Source organism: Sinohyriopsis cumingii, chromosome 15 (assembly GCF_028554795.1).
Source record: "Sinohyriopsis cumingii isolate HCF-2022 chromosome 15, ASM2855479v2, whole genome shotgun sequence".
Taxonomy (NCBI): Eukaryota; Metazoa; Mollusca; class Bivalvia; order Unionida; family Unionidae; genus Sinohyriopsis; species Sinohyriopsis cumingii.
In genome coordinates, this window is record NC_142975.1 from 21,217,088 (window position 1) to 21,237,172 (window position 20,085).

The following is a 20,085-nucleotide window of genomic DNA, read 5'->3' on the forward strand; positions in this document are numbered from 1 at the left end:
ACCCGAGAAACTAAACAATTTTGCTCTCATCAAAAATCACTCTTCCATCCGCCATCATTTATGAGTTTTCATGAACAGAACACGTGTAGTTAAACCGCTCTCAAACTTTAGCCCTTTGCTTCTGAACAATTCAAATTTCCACAAATGAAAGTAAAATCATTTCTGATTGGTTTAATAGTTGTTTAGTTCTTGGAATAAACCATTTCTAACCAATCAGAAACGTTGTATCTAACAAACATTCATCACGCCTGGAGACGGGATTGGCCATTGAATGCAGTAAACAATTCACGACTACAGGCGGGATCGGCCAGTGAATGCAGAAACCGGATCACACCTACAGACCGGATTGGGGCCGAATGAGTTAATACTGAGCGTCTAGTGAGGCAGCTGTGTGTAACATTTTTATAAGTCTTAGGTATGACTCAGCTGGGGTTCAAACCCATGACCTGCATCTGAGGCGGATGCTCTAACCACTAGGCCACCAGAGCAGTTCCCCGTACTATATTACAGTAGTCTAAATAGGGTTGTATGTAACAGCTATACAATAATTTTCTGTGCCTTTCAGGGAGAAAATGTCTTATCCTACTGAGAAGCCATAAACTTGAATTTACTTTTTACTGATATGTTTGATATGTTCAGTCCATGATAAGTTATTTTCTGCCAAAACATCAAGTTGTTTATCATGACAGACTATTTGCAAATTTTTATCCTTCCATGTCAGACATTGTTCATCACTTTCAAGATCTGTCCTGTTTTGTGTGTTGAGATAAGTAATATTTTAGTTTTACCAGTATTTACCACCATGCCATTGCTCTATATAATTACTGAACCACCAAGGTTCCTGGCTGGATAGTAGTCATTTTTTAATTATTGAATATTGATAAAATCTATTTCAGACAGGCACCTTAACAGAGGAGGGACTTGACATGAAGGCAGTTGTACCCACCTCCAACAATAAGTAAGTTTGAGAATTCAGGGTTGCATCTGTATCTGTAAAGCAAGATTGCACTATTCCCTTAAAATTTTAAAATAAACTGCAAAAATTGTTTCCTTGCAGTGATGCCAATAAAAGCAATTTATTCCTTGCACATTGCTCTTGTCATGCTCATTAGTCTATGAATGTTCTTTATGTAATACAGATACACCAGTCAATGATATAATTGTCATATGTGATATAATGATTTACCATATTTTGGTATGTGTAACATGCACTTTTTTTTTACCTAATATGCTATTTTCAAGAGAGAGTGTGTGTGTTACAGAAGACTGAAACAAGGAGGATGTTTTTTCAGGGCAATCTGATGAAAAAATCAAGGCACTAAAGCCACCTTACATGTCAACTCTTGTCTTGTAAAATATTTAATTCACTGCATTGTAACTAAATTGTTTACTAGTCTTATTACAAAATGAAATAATGATTGCAAACTTGATAGTACTGCTGTTTGATTGATATATGTTAATAAACTAAGCTTTCAGTTTTGTAACTTAACTGGAAATACAATAAATGTCATATACATATGACTGGTTACTTATTGTTTTGCTGTCACGTTTCCATTAAAGCTGTGTAGATTACTGCATTGCAGTGGCAAAATATATTACCATACCCATAAATGTTCAATATTTGATGACTGTTGATTTACATTTTTCTTTATTTATATCTTTATTCAAGGTTGAATTGAAATAAAATATTTAGATTCAGAGTGTTATTGTTCTCATCAGAGGCACCTTTAGGGGACATCTTTTCCATAACTTCATTTCTTGGGGGGAAAATAAACTTGGTTTTTAGTTTTATACCATATTAATTCACATTATTTGCTATTTTTTTGAGACTATGCAGCTGATAATTCACAGTCTCACTGTGGTCTTTTCAGTGAGTGATATGCTAAACATAATAGGAATGATTTGTCCAGATAAATTTCCTTTCTTTTTCTTTTCTTCAGAAAATAAACTTGGTTCTGTTTTCTTTTTCATCTTAAGTAACAGTATTTAATTTTTTGTTACAATACATGAGCAAATGTTTAATTGCCTTGGCATGGTGCTTTTACAGGTAATCAGCACTGGCTTTGATGTGCCAGACATAATTAGGATGTCTTGGTAAATTCTAGCTTTGATGTGCCAGACATAATTAGGATGTCTTGGTAAATTCTAGCTTTGATGTGCCAGACATAATTAGGATGTCTTGGTAAATTCTAGCTTTGATGTGCCAGACATAATTAGGATGTCTTGGTAAATTCTAGCTTTGATGTGCCAGACATAATTAGGATGTCTTGGTAAATTCTAGCTTTAATGTGCCAGACATAATTAGGATGCATTGTCTTGGTAAATTCTAGCTTGGACATTGACATATATTTCAGTTGTGCCATGATGGTCCAGATAAGTGTAAATACTGGACTTGAACTTTCATGTAGCATCTTGTGTTCGATTTTGAATCTGAATGAATACAGTGTGACAAACTATCTCCATGTAAGAAAGTTTACACTGCAAAGGACAAGGCCTATTGCACAAATATATGGTAACAGAGCCACTGAGGAAGTTAATGTAGAAGTCTTCAGTTAGGTAGGGGAGAAAAATGGCAGATGAGGACACAGTGAATTTTCAACAGTGATTACGAAGAAGAATTTGAGAGATTTGATGCAGACATCTGAACTACATAAAGGCAAACCTTAAAATGTCCCTTTTAATGGCCAATCCCAAAATTGGAAAGATATACTTTCAGTATTGCTAATTTCTTTTTTTTTAAATCTTAAATGATGTCTTTAAAAAAACTGATTGGTCATGATCAGATGCTACTTTCTGGCAGAAAAGACTAGAGAAATGGTGAAGCACTGGTTTATTGTAAACAATTCAGACATTGTGTAACAAATGATGAACAGTATCATCACATAAAAACTGAAAAAGATTATCAAGATTTTAAAATGTATTTTATTATATGCATGTTATATGGAAGAACTAAGGCCCCCCCCCCATTCTAGGTTGAAAATCGAGGTTAGCAGTATACATTAATAAGTTTCTCTTGTACCAAAATATGGCATGTGTTAAGATATTCTACCTCCTTTTTTAAATCATATTGTTGATTTTGATCAGTTGTTGCTGCACTATTAAACTATAAATATTTTTTTGATGAATTTAACTTTTTTTGGTAACCACATATAAAGATCTTTTTAAGTTTAATGTAGATGCATACCTACAACAGTGTTTCATAGAGACATAAATATTACTGATGCAGATTGTATCTGTTTCCATAAATACAGATTTTAGGTGGACATTCACGGCAAGTATTCATGATTGTGCTTCAATTATACTGTTGATCCTGAGAAATTTTCAAACTATGAAATGTTGAAGATACTGAAATATAGGTATGCCATATTGCCAAAGATGATCACTTGCTAAAGTTAGAAGTTTAAATAATATATTAATATTGAAAAAAGTTGACAGTTAGGTGTTTAAATAATATATTAATATTCTAAAAGGTTGACAGTTAGGTGTTTAAATAATATATTAATATTGAAAAAGGTTGACAGTTAGGTGTTTAAATAATATATTAATATTGAAAAAGGTTGACAGTTTGGTGTTTAAATAATATATTAATATTGAAAAAGGTTGACAGGAGTTTAAATAATATATTAATATTGAAAAAGGTTGACAGGTGTTTAAATAATATATTAATATTGAAAAAGGTTGACAATTAGGTGTTTAAATAAATGAGATGTTGTCTATATTCTTTTGATCATGGAACTGTTCTGGAATGTTTCATTTCATTTCATGTGTGTATGCCCTCTCTACGCAAATTTAAAAGAAAAGTGTTTTTATATGTAGCAGAACAGCACTTGATTTATTAGAACAAAAGATGACAAATATAAAGTTTTCTTATTATCAGTATAGCTGTATACATTTAGTACATATTCCAGGGACAGAAGCTGTTGAATAATTATTGCTTGTGACAGTGCTGATGTATACACATTGTGAACTATATTGTAATGGGTTTGAGGCCTGTGTTACAAAAGAAAGTATCATTATCAGTCCATATTTCTGGTCCAATTTCGAACACATTTATGAATCTCAGATGAATTCAATAATGAGCAAAATTGACACATATTAATGGGGTGATTTATCTGATTGGCTGACCTTGTTACTGCTCAGGAAGCCATATTTCTGATCCAGTTGTCTTGAGTTCTTCGTTGAAAAAGAGCTAGATATACATATTAATGAGTGATTTTTTTATCTAACTGGTTGACCTTGTTGCCGTTCTAGATTCAGTAACTGGCTGTCCTTGTTGCCATTCTAGATTCAGTAACTGGCTGACCTTGTTGCCATTCAAGATTCAGTAACTGGCTGTCCTTGTTGCCATTCTAGATTCAGTAACTGGCTGACCTTGTTACCATTCTAGATTCAGTAACTGGCTGACCTTGTTACCATTCTAGATTCAGTATTCTTCATCAAGTTTGGATCAAATGTGGGATATGTGCTGATGTCAACAAAATGTTGGACAGGTTTAACAATGAGTTTGATACATACAAATTAGAGAGGTGATTTTGCATCTGATGGATTGAGCATGCTACCAGTCTAGAAGCCATATCTCTGATTCAGTTTTGATCAAACTTATGTGCTTAAATTATTAAAATCTCTGGTTTTATTTTTGGAAAGAATTTGTTATCAGGATATAGTATAAAAAAAGGTAAAATGAACATGATATAAAGTTTGGGATTAGGTTGCATAGTTATTTTTTCTTCACACATTACTACATTTTAATATGATCAACTGTTAAAGTTAGGTAAACCAGGTGAATGATATAGAGCCATTTGGTCCTCCTGTTTACTTTAGCCTAGAAGTAGTTATAATTTGATAAGCATGTATAACAGTATATGCACATGCAGTTTCTGTATGTCATATATAGGTGGCAGCCTAATGATTTAATTCTCCCATTGGAATCTTCATTTCTGGTAAGTTTTTCATAATGAACACTTAGCCCTCCCAAACCCCACTTAGTTTGCCCCTCTCCCTTTATTGTTAAGATGAAAGTGGGCACACGTTCTAAAAGTTGTAAAAATCTGAATGCAGCCCTGAGTATGATTTAAATATAGTACCAATAAAGAACATGCATATACCCAGACATGTGTCTGTTTGCTTTACTTTCAAGAGATTTGGTAAATTATTCTGAATACATAAAAATAAATTTTCACAAATTTTCAATTTTACATATGTGTACTTTCAGTATTATGGATGACATCGGAATTAAAAATAATATGCCTATGTCTGTAGTTTAAGAAAAGCATATAAAAAGATGAACGTAATACATCTGTGGATTTATTTTTTAAAAAAATGAGTTAAATTATCATTAAATTTGCTTACATTTTGGAATGTCAGATCTTTATTTCTTGATCCATTTTTGTATTCAAGTTTTATTTAGTTGAAATTTCCTTACCCAGATTCAGTACAAGACATTATAATTTGCAGGTTTGAGACAGAAATATTTGACATGAGCAGGGTGCCCAAAGGTCCAGTACAAGTAGCCATGGCAACCTGTCACTCACTCACTATTATTGATGGTGTGCTAAGTGGAGATCCTCTTGAGCTAATTATGTTTGATGCTATTGGATGGGTATGTTATTCTTTTTCATCTGGGTAAAATGTAAAATCTTGTTGCTCATTTAAAATATACACCTAGCAGTGCACAGTGTAGACTTTGATCTGCTGTACATATTGTGGCAGCAAGGCACAGTTAATGCTGTTCATTCCTCTATTGATTTCAGAATAATAGCGTAAACCCAGATCTTCTATGTACATAATGTCCTGAAAGATCAAGGTCTATACTGTTCATTCTTCTAATGATTTAAAGAGGACAGTAGTGTTGCATCTGTCGAAAAGAAGGGCCCACTGTAAAATTGATGGTTGCAGGGGAATATGCCAGTTATATTATTGTTTAATGTAAAACTTGCTACTTGTTAATTAATTTACCACAATTATAAACCTTTACATTAAATTTATTTAAAGTACTGTAATAAATTAATACTATCATTTTTTTATTGATTAAATTATTTTCAGATGTTTTTGTTCAATACAAGAGTTTCTAGAGATACAAATTTTAATAGCATTTTACCTATTTATGACTTCATCAAATCTGTTTATATTTCAACTGCTGCACTGTTGTGATCAGAAAAATGAAACCTAATTTTTATTTTTGATTATTGTGAAGGCAACATGAAAGCTAGACAATAGACACACTGGTATTAACATTGCAACTGATATTATGAAGCTTTTTACAGAATTTGGAATAAAGCATGATCAAGTTAGTGCACTTGTAAGTGACAGTGTTTCAGAGACCCTGAATTACCCACATGTTAAATATTTTGGTCACATACTTCATTATCCATTAACAGTGATTTTAATGCTGTTCCTGCTTTAGCTGGTACCACTGTATCAGCAAATGTCTCATTGCACATATTATTGCTCGGTCCTGCAGACCTCAAATTAAGTCACTGCTAGATTAAAACAAATGAATTTACACCAAAACCAACTAATAATTGATTGTTTGAGAAGGTGGAATTCCAACTATGATAATTGTTTGAATGCCTGCTTGAACAGCATTTAGCTGTCTATGCCATTATATGTGATACAAAAGCTACCAAAATTGCAGATGTTCTTTTATTAGATGTATCAGATGAATAATGGAAGACTAATAGAATCTGTTAAGGTTTGGACTGAGACAAGGAAATTCCAGTCAAGGGGTTATATCATTTGTTTCTCCATAAGGCTATATCAAAACATTGCAATGATGTGCTTCTTCCTTACCCCAGCTGTAAATCTCTCCCTTCTTTAGATGAAGAGAAAATGCAAACTGACCTAAAGGCCATCCTGTCTGCTGGTAAACAAATGGTTATCAATCATTTACTCCCTTGGACAGTGTCACAAACACCATACCAACTACTGAATGTAATCAGACTAACCAGACTGGGTGTACATTTCCTTGTTGAAGTGAAAGACTAAATGAGGATGATATGGCTTTAGTTAGGGGACTATTTTGAGGGAGACATATGTTCTGTTGTAGTACTAGATTTTTATTCCTCTGAGAATCCAATTTTAACCAAAAGTAACCTGTTCTCTTACTGGAACATTCACTCCAAAAATTTCCAAATATTGTTAACTTGTAAAAGACTCCTTTGCATCCCAGGAACATCAGTCCCATCAGAGCAACTCTGCTGCTGGTAGTACTCTAATAAAAATGCAATTGTCTCTTGACAGCATTGACAGGCATTTTTTTAATAGGAAACCAAAATCTGACAAAGGTTGGGATGATGAAAGATTCTTTTCTATTACTAGGCCCTGAATCAAACAAAAACACATGGAAACATCAAATAGTGGTAGCTAGCAGACAGAAACATACTTACCTCAAATTCCTAATTCACCAGAAGTGTAGATCTTTAAGTTGAAATTCACAAACTATCCATTCCTTTGGAATTTTTTTTAGTTTGATTTCACTTTCAAGTTTATCACAAAATCAATCTTAAACTTTACTGAATGAGCCAGTAAAATGCACTTTTTATTAACTTCATGAGTATTAACTTTCATTGTAAGTGTGTTAAAAAGAGCAAATATTTGTAACAACCCTAATTTTGTTATTTTTTCATCTTATACTTTGTAATGAAGTCTACCATATGATGTCATCAAAAGAAATTTCACCAGATCCAGTATTTTTCATTTGTTTTTGCCAATTTTCATGCAGTGTCTTCATTTGTTTGTCCATTTACATAATGAAAGAAATATTTCTGCATGCTATTTCTTTTACAGTTTTATGTTACTATAGTAATGTTTGCAAATTAGTGCTAATTGGGAATCTGCTTTAAAATGTAAATTATGTTCTTGTAGCAGCACTCTTACATTTGTTCTTGGGACATGCAATAATTAAATTCATTTCCCCTTTTGTATATGAAGTGTAAGATTATGCGCATGTCCAATTAGTGTATTAGCTTACATTGTTGGCTTTTTCATCATGTATGTATATTTGGCACAATCTTGATGCATACATGCCAACCATTACACTTTTGGCGTAATCATTATGCTTTATTTTCACCAAGTTTCACCTTGTGTGTAACTGTATTTGGATTACAAATTTTCAGTATATCCCCCTCCCAAAAAAATTACTAGTTCGTTTTATCATTTTTACTAACATTCCATTAATCCCACAGAAGGCATTCTAGAAAAGACGGCTTCTGTGTAACTACGACATAAGAGTACACTTGTCTGAAGACTTGCATGCACTTTCCTAATAGTATTATGTTCTATTTATAGCAGTTGCCCTGTTTCCAAGAAACATGCTGGTTTCTACTTTTGACCTCGGTTTCTATTTATAGTATGGCTTAGTTAGGAGAAAACAGACTGGTTTTCTAACTTTTAATTTGTGCTTTAAGATTCTTTTTTTCTAATTCTTATCTGGTACAGAACCAGTCTATAGGTATTTGGCACTAAAAGTCAAGTCAGACTTATTCTAGTCGATGCATGTGTTAGAGCAAAAATATTTTTCAAATAATTTCACAGATGGATTAGAAAAAGACAAAAAACCAATTCAGAGATGAATTACATGAATTACACAATACAACAATCCATTCCAGGGCAGCTTCACACCCTTTGCAGGCTATGTGGAAAGGATTTTAATACTGGTCAATGTGGTAAAACAAAGAAACCTTGAATTAGCTCATTTTACTAACCTAAATACTAAGGTAACTTCTTTTTTTACAGAGGAACTTAATTGTGGACACAAATTTTATAAATGCAGAGGCATTATCTACCGATATCTTATCGAACATGGACTATAGAAGACTACATTGATTCTTTATTCAAATGAATGTTTCCCAATTCCAAAATTGCAGAAAATATCCATTTATAAGAACAAAATCATCTAATATTTTGAGGTGTTTAGCAAAAGATACTTCACTTAAAATTGCAGAAGCCATGAAAATTGGGCCATTTAGTATTGCAGCAGACAGGAGTAGTGATTATGATGACAAAAAGTTGTACCCAGTCTATTTAAGAGACTTTGACAGTGAAAAGAGCAAAGTCAGAGTACTCTTCTTTCATTACCAGAATTAACAGTAGATTCCACTGGAGAAAACATTTTTTTATTTGCTTGATAATTCTTTCAAACAACAAGTTGGCAGAACTGTCTGGGGTTTTCAGCTGATACTGCATCAGTGATGACTGGAATTCATAAAGGAGTTGCATTCTATATTTTGGAAAATGTCTCCATCATTGTTCATATAAGGCTGTCTCTGTCATATGATACACCATGTTGCAGGAAAGGCTGCTGATATATTAGAATGTGAACTCCTTAAGTATCAAGTTGGCACTCTACCTGACAATGTACTTTATGCAGACCGAGTTGATTTTTTTTCATCTTATTTCCCAGCTAAAAGACCCAAATAACTGGAAGATATAAATTTCCTTTTCTTTCTCAGGTTATGAAAAGAATATTGGTTCTTTACCATTCTAATCCTGACTGTGAGAGATTGTTCAGTATTGTTAACAAAAATAAAACTGAATTCAGATCCAGGCTCTGTAACCCAGCACTTAGTGCTCTACTGGTGTGCAAGACATTCATAGTCTCAGCTGGTACAAAGTGTTTTGAAATGCAATATGAGTCTGCTGCTTTTTGAAGCTCAAAGTGTTATATACAAAAACTTGAGGCAGTAATTGATATTAAAAGTCCAGAGGGATAAATAAATCAGTTTGCACATATGCTCATTGAATTGTTATCATGTTATATGTGGATTACTTGTTTTCTACTCAGATTACTCTTTTTGTCCACATGGATTACACTTTTTCCTCAAAAGGGGTTGGCATGTATGTCGATTCTCTGGATGTGTTGCTTAGATTGTGAGATATAGTTAGCAAAGACATATCTTACACATAATCAAGTCATAATAAAAGGTTAAAGACATCAAGCAAATTAAACAAGGTACAGTATTTTTTTTGTAGGTGGCTTACATATAAATAAATGTCAGCTGTTAGCCTAATATGCTGAGTGAGGGGAGGGGTTGAGTCTAGAATCTGTTAAAGTTTGCTGCCTTTCGTGAATGATAATATCGGTGATCTTGATGACTTGGTGGACTTGCCTAATAGTAAAGGTGGACTTACCTAATCATTTAGATGGACATGCCTAATACTAAAGGTGGACTTGCCTAATAGTAAAGGTGGACTTACCTAATCATTTAGATGGACATGCCTAATACTAAAGGTGGACTTGTCTAATAGTTAAGGCACAGAGCACAAATTTTCAAATGATCCTGATGGTTATTTTTTTTGTACCTCTATAGAACATTGAGGTGTATGTACACCATTTCAGATTGTATTGTGCTAAATGGCACAATAATAATAATAATAATAATAATAATAATAAGGAGAGTATAACAATGCACATTATATGAAGATAGCAATAATTAGTGAAACACATACATGCTCATATCTTTTCTTAAATACTCTATTTTCAGCAGATTTTACACGTAGTGGAAGCTTATTCCACAGAACTGTACCAGAGTATTGAAAACTCTTTTTAAATTGCTCTGTTCTTGGCTTTGGTACTAGAAGGTTTCCATGTGATATTGATCTCAACTGGTATTGTGTTCCAAAAGGCCTGAATACGTCCTGAAGATACTCTAGTGCAGTTCCATGTGAACATTTATACAAAAGATCTGTCTTGTGAAAATCTATCCTGTCATATATTGTGAACCATGTGAGTTCTGTAAATAATGCTTTTGAGGGATGATCAATAGATGCATCTAAAATTACACGTGCTGCTCATTTCTGAAGTTTATAAATCCTGTCAAGCTCAGATTTAGCACAGTTTCCCCATATATTAGAACAATAATCCATTGTTGGAAGAATATATGACTTGTAGTATAGATTTTGAGTTTCCATAGGTAAATATTTCTTGATTCTACTGAGTAGGGCAATTTTGGATGACTGTGTTTTACAAAGTTTATCAATATGGAGATTCCATACTAAATTATTATCTACGGACACTCCTACAAGCCTTTCATGTTTGGCATTTTCTAATGGATGATTATTTATTGCAAGAGATAGTTTTGGGTTCCCTGACTTATGTAGCTTTTGTGATGCCCCCAAAACCATACATTTTGTTTTACCTTCATTAATTACCATCCTGTTTTGTTGTGCCCAGGTTTGGACTCTAATAAGGTTTGAGTTTAATCTTGTTTGGAATACTTCAATATCAGAACTAGATGTATACAAGGTTGCATCATCTGCAAACAAATCTGTATTTGTGGATTCATTATTTAATGGTAGATCATTGATATAGATAAGGAAGAGGAGAGAGCCCAAAACTTAGCCTTGAGGGACTCCTGAATGAATAGTGCAAGTTTGTATTGTATTTCGATGTGTTGGCCATTTTTTGATGATTTCGGAACATGTCTAATTATACAGACTGAGTAGTGGTCACGTTGTAGCATAGAGAAAATACTGGAACTGTGTTGTATGGAATATCTATGTATTTGCTTTTAACAGCATGTCATTATGATCCTGGCTATACACATTTTAGTAGTTATTAAATCTAAGGCCCAAACTTGTAAGGGTACAAATGGATAAACTTTATATAAACCCTTTAAGATAAATTAAACAGTTAGTCCTGCAAGAAAACAAAATGAAAGGTAAATATCTTAACATTCTTTAAGGTAGCCTGCTTTTGTAAAATCAGTGCTTAAAGCACAGCTCAAAAGGGTATTAATTGTGACATCATTAATATTATGTAACTTTATTACTACAGTAATCAACATAAATACCTACAGTACCTACCTTAGTTTGGTTTGTGTCATTTATTGGCGGTTGTGATTTTCATGCGTACAGGTAGTTTGTTATTTACAGTCAAATAATGATGTAGTGTCTCAGATTTGGAGTGCAAACATCCATTGTAGTACCATAGCATATGGCAGCGACAGGGGCAAAAATCAATTATGTTGAAAAGATCCATTCTTCTCAATCTTTTACTCTTATCATCATGCATATTACACCTGTCCCAGTTATTATTACTGTAAGCATTGTTGTGAATAATGTAAAATATTATCATTATGATGATGATTATGATTGTTATTATTATTATTATTATTATCTGCTGCCAGAATTTTTTTTTAGATATTCTCATACTAGCTACAAACTTTAAAATGTATACAGTTTTTTCTTACTTTGAGACAGACCTATCCCATTCTGCCAGCATTCTATAAAGAAGTAAGCTTCATAAAGTTTGCTTTTTAAAAAAAAAGCAGATGATAAAATCAGGCAAGATGAAATATGGTTACCTTGACAGAGGCCTAGATTGGTATCAAGATCTTTCCCATCTTTGCAGTTCTAAAGACTGGTTTACAAACCTCCAAATATGTATACAATGTATTTGAGGTACCAAAAAGACAGAACTATCATTAGAAAAAAAGCTCCATTGATAATTTTGTAAATTTTGTTGCATGCAGTAATAATACATATACAGCAACTGATCCTAGAACCCTGTAAATAATTTAAAATTACAGAGTTACCATGTTGAGTAAAATCAAAACTTATATTTTATTGGTTTATGGGACTGTAGTTTGAAGGCTGCTATAGGGCCTACATGTCTGTTGCTGCGCAGCTTTCATGTAAGATTTGATATGTGCATTGAGATGATTTTGTAATCTTCCTATACTCACTGAGACGGTAACTTTACAGATCATTTTTATTTATGGTTACTCCTGCCAAACTGCATTTTTTGATGCAGTGTTGTCAGTTATCAACAATAGGTTTAAAAATTAGCAAATTCCATGCAAGCTTGTTAATTCTAATTTCTTTGTGACTTTTTTCTTCTCACATATCAGAGTCAGCAATTGTTCAGAGGTCATTGCATCTGCTTTGTTCATTTTTTTTTTTTTAGGGGCCGCGAGTGGCTGAGTGGTCTAAAGCACTCTTCGTTACGGATCACTGCCATCTCACCTCTGTCTGCGGCGGTTCGAGTCTAAGATTCAGCCAATGTGGGTATGTGAGAAAGCTTGCCAGTAGCTTCTCGTGGGTCGGTGGTTCTTTCTGGGGTTTTCCTGGGTTCTTCCTCCACCAATAATACTGGCCGCCATGTATAGCCTATCGTGTGCTGAAAAATGGCGTTAAACCCCACATCAACAATTGTTCATTTTTTTAGTCTTATGTTACGTGTTTGGGCTTGAATAAACAGTAACACAAGAATGAGTGAAAACAACAAGCTTTTAAAAAGTATAATAATTTATTTCCCTGGAAAAAATACTGTAAAAATGAAAAAATTTGAACTTACAGTTTTAAGAATCAAATCCAAAAATAATCCAAGAATAATCCACGAATAATATTTTAGAAGTCCTAATAATAAACTGTTCTTTTGATTTCAGGTTTGAGTCCCAGTGAAGAAATGTCTCTGTTCAAGAATTTTGTATGAGCACAATAATATTTCCAGAGAAACGAATTAATCTTTAAGAATAAAAAAAATTAAAATAAAACTAAAAAATTCAAAACTAGTCACAACAGAAAAAAAACAACTTGACATCAAGTGTTTAAAAGCCCCTAAAAACTCTGAGATCTCTCTTCTCTCTAAACATCACTATTAATACAAAGTGTTTTGCAATTTTGGAAATGCCTAATTGCAAAATAGAGGATCATGTGATCATGTTTACATATAACTGTCACATAGCCCCTGTATGTCCTTGATGAAAACCAATCATTTTACTCTGAGAATAAAAGTTGTTTACTTGACTCTCAGTCAAGGCCAGGAACTAAATAAAAAAAAAAACAAGTGTTTCTATTATTAGGTATTTATGGAAAGATTCAGGTCAAACTGAATTTTCTGGAAAATATCAAATTCCTTGTAACCAAAATTACATCACATTGACATGTAAAGAAAATAAAGAGATTCCAAAACCCACAAACAATGAAGTCAAATCAAACACAAATTAAATCAAATATAAATTAATTCAAGTATACATAACAAAAGAAAATGGTAGTCATTCTATTTCAGAGATATGTGTGTAATTTCATTGCTTATTTTGTTTAGAGATAGAAAGTACCAGTCATTTGACATGTTGTAGCCTTTTCAAAATGAATGATAAAACTAATTTTGAGGATTTCTTTAAAGGATGGTTATGAATAACACTTGAGATGATTCTGAGACTTGTAAAGTGATTTTCGAATGTTGAACAAAAAATGAAATGTGTCTGCCAAACAAGTAAATTGTCAGATTTGTTTGGTTAAGGATACATAGTACATGCTGCTCTAATCTGTTTCAGTAGATGGTACCTGAATCACACAAATAATCTATTTCAGTGGATGGCACCTGAATCATACAACTAACCAATTTCAGTGGATGGTACCTGAGTCACACAAATAATAAATAGGGGCCCCGAGTGGCCGAGTGGTCTAAAGCGCTCTTCGTTACGGATCACTGCCATCTCACCTCTGTCTGCGGCGGTTCGAGTCTAAGATTCAGCCAATGTGGGTATGTGAGAAAGCTTGCCAGTAGCTTCTCGTGGGTCGGTGGTTCTTTCCGGGGTTTTCTCTGGTTCTTCCTCCACCATTAATACTGGCCGCCATGTATAGCCTATCATGTGCTGCAAAATGGCGTTAAACCCCACAACAACAACAACACACAAATAATCTATTTCAGTGGATGGTACCTGACTCATACAAAAAGCAGGGGAGGATGCAGGATTTTATTTTGAGAGGATTGTTGAAAAGAGGTGGTTCATTGTTATTCAAAATGACTAATATTCTTGCTCCCCACCAAACAGTGTTATGATTTTGATGGATGGGAGGGGGATCCTGTCAGTGTCTCAGCCAAATAAAATTTACATTTTGGGAAAATCTTGTTTTCGTGAAAACTGTTCATGGTCTTCTAGCCAAACATTGCAGTTTTGTCCAGGCCAATATTCTAAAATCTTCCATTCAATATTCCAGGTGTTTTCCATGGTTTTCCAGCTTACCCTGGATGGAGTCTGCAGTATTAGTCTTTATACTCCAGGGTTTTCCATGCAAGAATTTTCAACATGTTTTCTTGCCAATATTCCATGGTTTTCCAGCCTACCCTGGACAAAGCCTGGAATATTAGTCCAAATACTCCTGGTTTTTCCATGCTAGAGTTTTCTAATGTTTTTCCTGGAATACCATGGAAAATCTAAAGCCAGGTGTGATCACGGATCCCATTTCATTATTTAATTGTTTGTAAAATATCAGATATTCAATATAATGTGATCTTGTTTCCATGGTTGTCCAATCCAGTGAACAGTGTTATAGTGACTATATGCCTGTATCATTGCAACATTTGGTCAGTCAGCTTGATTGTAACTTGACCTCATCTCTAGGATTGTCCACTTCTATTAATGGCTCCTATGAACAGTGCTATGGCAAATACTGTATATGAGTATCATCCCAACATTTGGACAGTCATTTTAATCCAAGACTTAACAGTTTGTGTCAGGTGAATGAGACTAAACTGTATTTTTATCTTTACAGCAACTAGAGGAGCCTGGTCCAGAAGAAACAAGATTTGACATGATCTGTCCAACAATTGTGAGACCCAAACTACCAGATCTTGTGCAAAATGCAGTGGCTAATGATTCATACATGGTAGGATATGTTGAAAATTTGCATATATGTAACACCTCTCTGAGAATCATGGAACTGCAGATTCCATGATTCACATTCAAAATTTGGTTAAAATAAGTGAGAAATACTGAAAACCTACTCTAAAATGTTAGTAGGGCTGTTCCATTTAAACATACATGGTACTCAGGGAAGACAGTTTTAACAAATGTATACCAGGGTACTTTGATTTCACAGAGTTCATATTAATATGATAAGAAATGGAAATATACTGGTAGGATACTGGATATGGAAATATACTGGTAGGATGCTGGATATGGAAATATACTGGTAGGATACTGGATATGGAAATATACTGGTAGGATACTGGATATGGAAATATGCTTGTAGGATGCTGAATATGGAAATATACTGGTAGGATACTGGATATGGAAATATACTGGTAGGATACTGGATATGGAAATATACTTGTAGGATGCTGGATATGGAAATATACTGGTAGGATACTGGATATGGAAATATACTGGTAGAATACTGGATGTGGAAATATACTGGTAGGTTGCTGGATATGGAAATATACTGGTAGGATACTGGTCAATTAATGTGCAGAAGGAGCTTGTCAAATCTTTCCTTGTTAGGAAACTTGTAGTTGTAGTCCTTGGATGTATAACCCATTCACTTTAATTTCTGCACAATAACTATTCTTATTCAGCTTTGTAAATATCCAGACCTTAGCTGGGTTTGATCACTAACTTTCTATGTCATCTTATATATGGCCCCTGATCATCAGAATCTCCTACATTCATTTTAGCACAGTATTTTGCATCTATACATTTTGGTTTTCAAAGAAATTTAGTTGGCAGCTTGATATTGATGGGACTTTGGTTGAATGTGATTGTCATTGTTGCAGAGTTTTATTGTCAGCATGCTACATAATCTTTTATCATAGTTATATCCCCATGCTTGTCAGACTCGTCCACCTTCCATTCTGCAAAGCAGTGCCCCCTTAGAACTGTCACAGAATAAGGCAAGAAATAACTTGGTTTCGCCATAGAACAATTTGATCATTTTTATTGTACATGCGTACAATGTTACCTAGGGTGAATAATTGTTTATCTATGTAAGCAAATGTAACACTTATCCCTATAGCTGGGGAACACAAACAGAGAACATTCATTCCTTGACAAGATCCATAGACCAGTGTGTCAGTTAGAAACGGAACTTGCCTTAAATCCACAGGAGAGTGAGTATTAGTCAGGGTAAAATAACTGTGGTTACCGTGCTTTTAGTGAATCTCACTGCAATCTTATTTACAATGAGGTACATGTTAGTTCAGTTGCTTACCTAGAAAAACAATTATTCACCCTAGGTAACATTCTACGCATGTACAATGAAAATGATCAAATCGTTCTAAGGTGAAACCAAGTTATTTCTTGCCTTACTCTGTGACAACAACATCATGATCTAGCCTTTGCATCTACGATGTAACTACTCTCCTCAATTTCAAATGAAAAGCTAAATATTACAGTTCCAGGAATTTGCTTGAATTTGACAAATGTATTACACAGGCTGATGAGTTTATTGGGGGAAATACTGTATTTAGTATTTAAATGATGAAATAGTGTGAAGTGACAAAAGTTGTCACATTCTTGTCAATTTTAAATGATCTTTATTTTGATAAAACATAAAAAAATGAAAAAAAATGATAATAACTTGTAATGTTTTTGCAAAATTACATTGTATAATTTCAAAGACTGTTCTCCAACATAAGCTTTTATATAAATTTTGATACAGTGTGTGTATTTCAAATAGGATTCATTGTTTCATTGCCATTGGTCATATCTGTATATTGATTTTCCAATTTAATGCATTAAATTCTTTTTGTATACTATTAGACTGCAACTGAAGAAATTGGAATTGTACGGCAGTTCACATTTTCCTCCAGTTTACAGAGGATGTCTGTCATTGTGCGCAAGTTGGGTGGAAAAATGTTTGAACTGTACACCAAGGGGGCACCAGAGATGGTGGCCTCGTTGTGCAGGCCTGAGACAGGTACGACGAATTATTCATTCTCAAAGGCCGTTTTATTGTGTATGTCTAATGTGTCAACATTTGGTTTTATTTTTACAAAAATTATCATTTTATAAATAACTATACACCATTGAAGCTGACTGTACAGATCTTGAAGAGAAATTGCAGAAATTGACAGAAGAGAGGGCAAGGTTACTGGACATAAATTTGCAAAATTATGTTCATTTTACATTGTAATAGCTATGGAAGGTGGCGAGGAATCATTCATTCTTCTGATTGTTTGTACAGTAAGTAGACAGCACAAAATTGCATGCATCAAATTATCATGTCACAATAATATGTGCCCTTAATATGTACAATTTAAAAAATGAGGATGCTTTATACTGGGGTACCTTATAACCAAAACTATGTAATAATGGGGTATTTTATACACGTCTTAAGACCATGCTAATTAGTATATTCTGTAATTATGTACATAAAAGTGCAATTGTCATGAAACATACAGCAAGCTTGAACCTAAAATGCACATATAATGATGACAAGCAAGTCCTCAATCTTGAATGACTAGTAATAATATTATATACATTATTATTGATTAGTTAAGTCATGAAATTCCTAAGCTCTATTTTGATTTGTTCATAGTTACCTGGTTGCCATAAGTATGCAAAATGCATTGACACAATCATACATTAATAATATAATTGGAATAAATATTCATCGAAGCCTATCTTGATAAGTCTTAATTAGAGTAAATTATTAAGTGAATTCAGTTATAATTGACCCTTTACTAAACCCATGATTGACTACAGATTGTCCATGCAGCAGTCATATTATGATAGGTCGTGTTTGATATGAAATCATATTTTTTTTATAAGGGGTACTAATAATTAAACGAAGTGAATTAAGTAGTATCTGACAAAATTAAGAGTATAGTGTTATTTATTACCATAGTATAGTGTTATTTATTACCATAGTATAGTGTTATCTATTACCATAGTATAGTGTTATCTATTATCATAGTATAGTGTTATTTATTATGATAGCATAGTGTTATTTATTACCATAGTATAGTGTTATCTATTACCATAGTATAATGTTATCTATTATCATAGTATAGTGTTATCTATTACCATAGTATAGTGTTATCTATTACCATATCCTTGCTATGAAAGGAGACACATTATAATGAATGCCTTGTAGTGATGAACCATGTTATAATGAGTGTCTAATAGTGATGAACCATGATATAATGTGTCTTGCTATGATGAACCATCTTGTAATGAGTGTGCTGTAGTGATGACCTATGTTATAAGTGCGTTGTAGTGATGAACCATGTTATAATGAGTGCATTTTAGTGATCAACCATAATATAATGTGTCTTGCTGTGATGAACCATCTTGTAATGAGTGTGCTGCAGTGATGACATGACATGTTATAATAAGTGCCTTGTAGTGATGAATTTTAGTGATGAACCATGTTATAAGAAGTGTCTCATAGTGATGAACCATGTTATAAGGAGTGTCTCATAGTGATGAACCATGTTATAATTAGTGTCTTATACTGATAAATCATGTTATAATGAGTATTTTTTATGATGAACCATGCTATAATGGTGCTGTGTAGTGATAAAACATAAGGATAGTCTGTCTCATAGTGATGAACCATGATCAGTGTAATTTAATTTTTTACATTTCAGTGCCATCTGACTTCCAAGAGATTTTGATGGGTTATACACAGCATGGATACAGAGTCCTAGCCTTGGCATACAGAAGTCTTTCAGAAAAACTCAAATATGCCAAAGTGCAGCGCATCCAAAGGTAATAACTACAGTGCATGTGACTGTTTATCTTCTTCAAACTTTCTCTTTTAAATACAGTCACTGATCACTTTAATGCTAGGAAAATAAACTTAGCTGTCTCCTTAATCCAACCCTGCTGAAAAGACAAATTACCATCTTTGCTGTTTATGTACCATGCTGACAAAGGGATGAAATGCTTATTCATTACTTCTCCTTGACTAATGCTAGATGGTGCCAGTTTTAAGCTTTCAATACAGTTGTATCAACATTGTTGTGAAGACCTCCTGCTTTAGTGATTACAATCCTTCTATCCTGAACATCAGCTTATTTGAATGTAGAAAGCTACATGTGGTAAATATTAATTTTAGCTTTTGATTAATATTTATGTGGACGTTTTGCTCAGTGTAGACTTCATTTATTTTGAGCTTGTGTTAAAGCATGGCATCCTTGGTACATGTTTGATGGTTATTATTAGCATGCTCTAGATATATATTTTAAATAACTAGTATTTTTTGACTTTATGAACACTTTCGAGTTGTTAATTCCTATTTCTTTGTTATTCTTATAATTTTAGTTATAGATGATTATGAAATGTGGTCAGTGCAAGAAATTTAGAGATATCAGTGACAAGATATGTGCCTTGTACAAAGAGTGTGCATTTTATGGTT

The 20,085-nt window shown here is 33.4% G+C and overlaps 1 protein-coding gene across 1 annotated transcript in view; it reads left to right on the forward strand.

Annotated features, from left to right (window-relative positions):
* Positions 1-20,085, forward strand: part of LOC149781389 (polyamine-transporting ATPase 13A3-like) — a 409,406-nt gene that overhangs the window by 262,943 nt on the left and 126,378 nt on the right. The window contains exons 16-20 of the mRNA XM_089935483.1: positions 897-958; positions 5,455-5,599; positions 15,499-15,612; positions 17,484-17,640; positions 19,316-19,436. Coding sequence (XP_089791609.1) covers positions 897-958; positions 5,455-5,599; positions 15,499-15,612; positions 17,484-17,640; positions 19,316-19,436 — 599 coding nt within the window. The remainder of the gene's footprint in view (positions 1-896; positions 959-5,454; positions 5,600-15,498; positions 15,613-17,483; positions 17,641-19,315; positions 19,437-20,085) is intronic.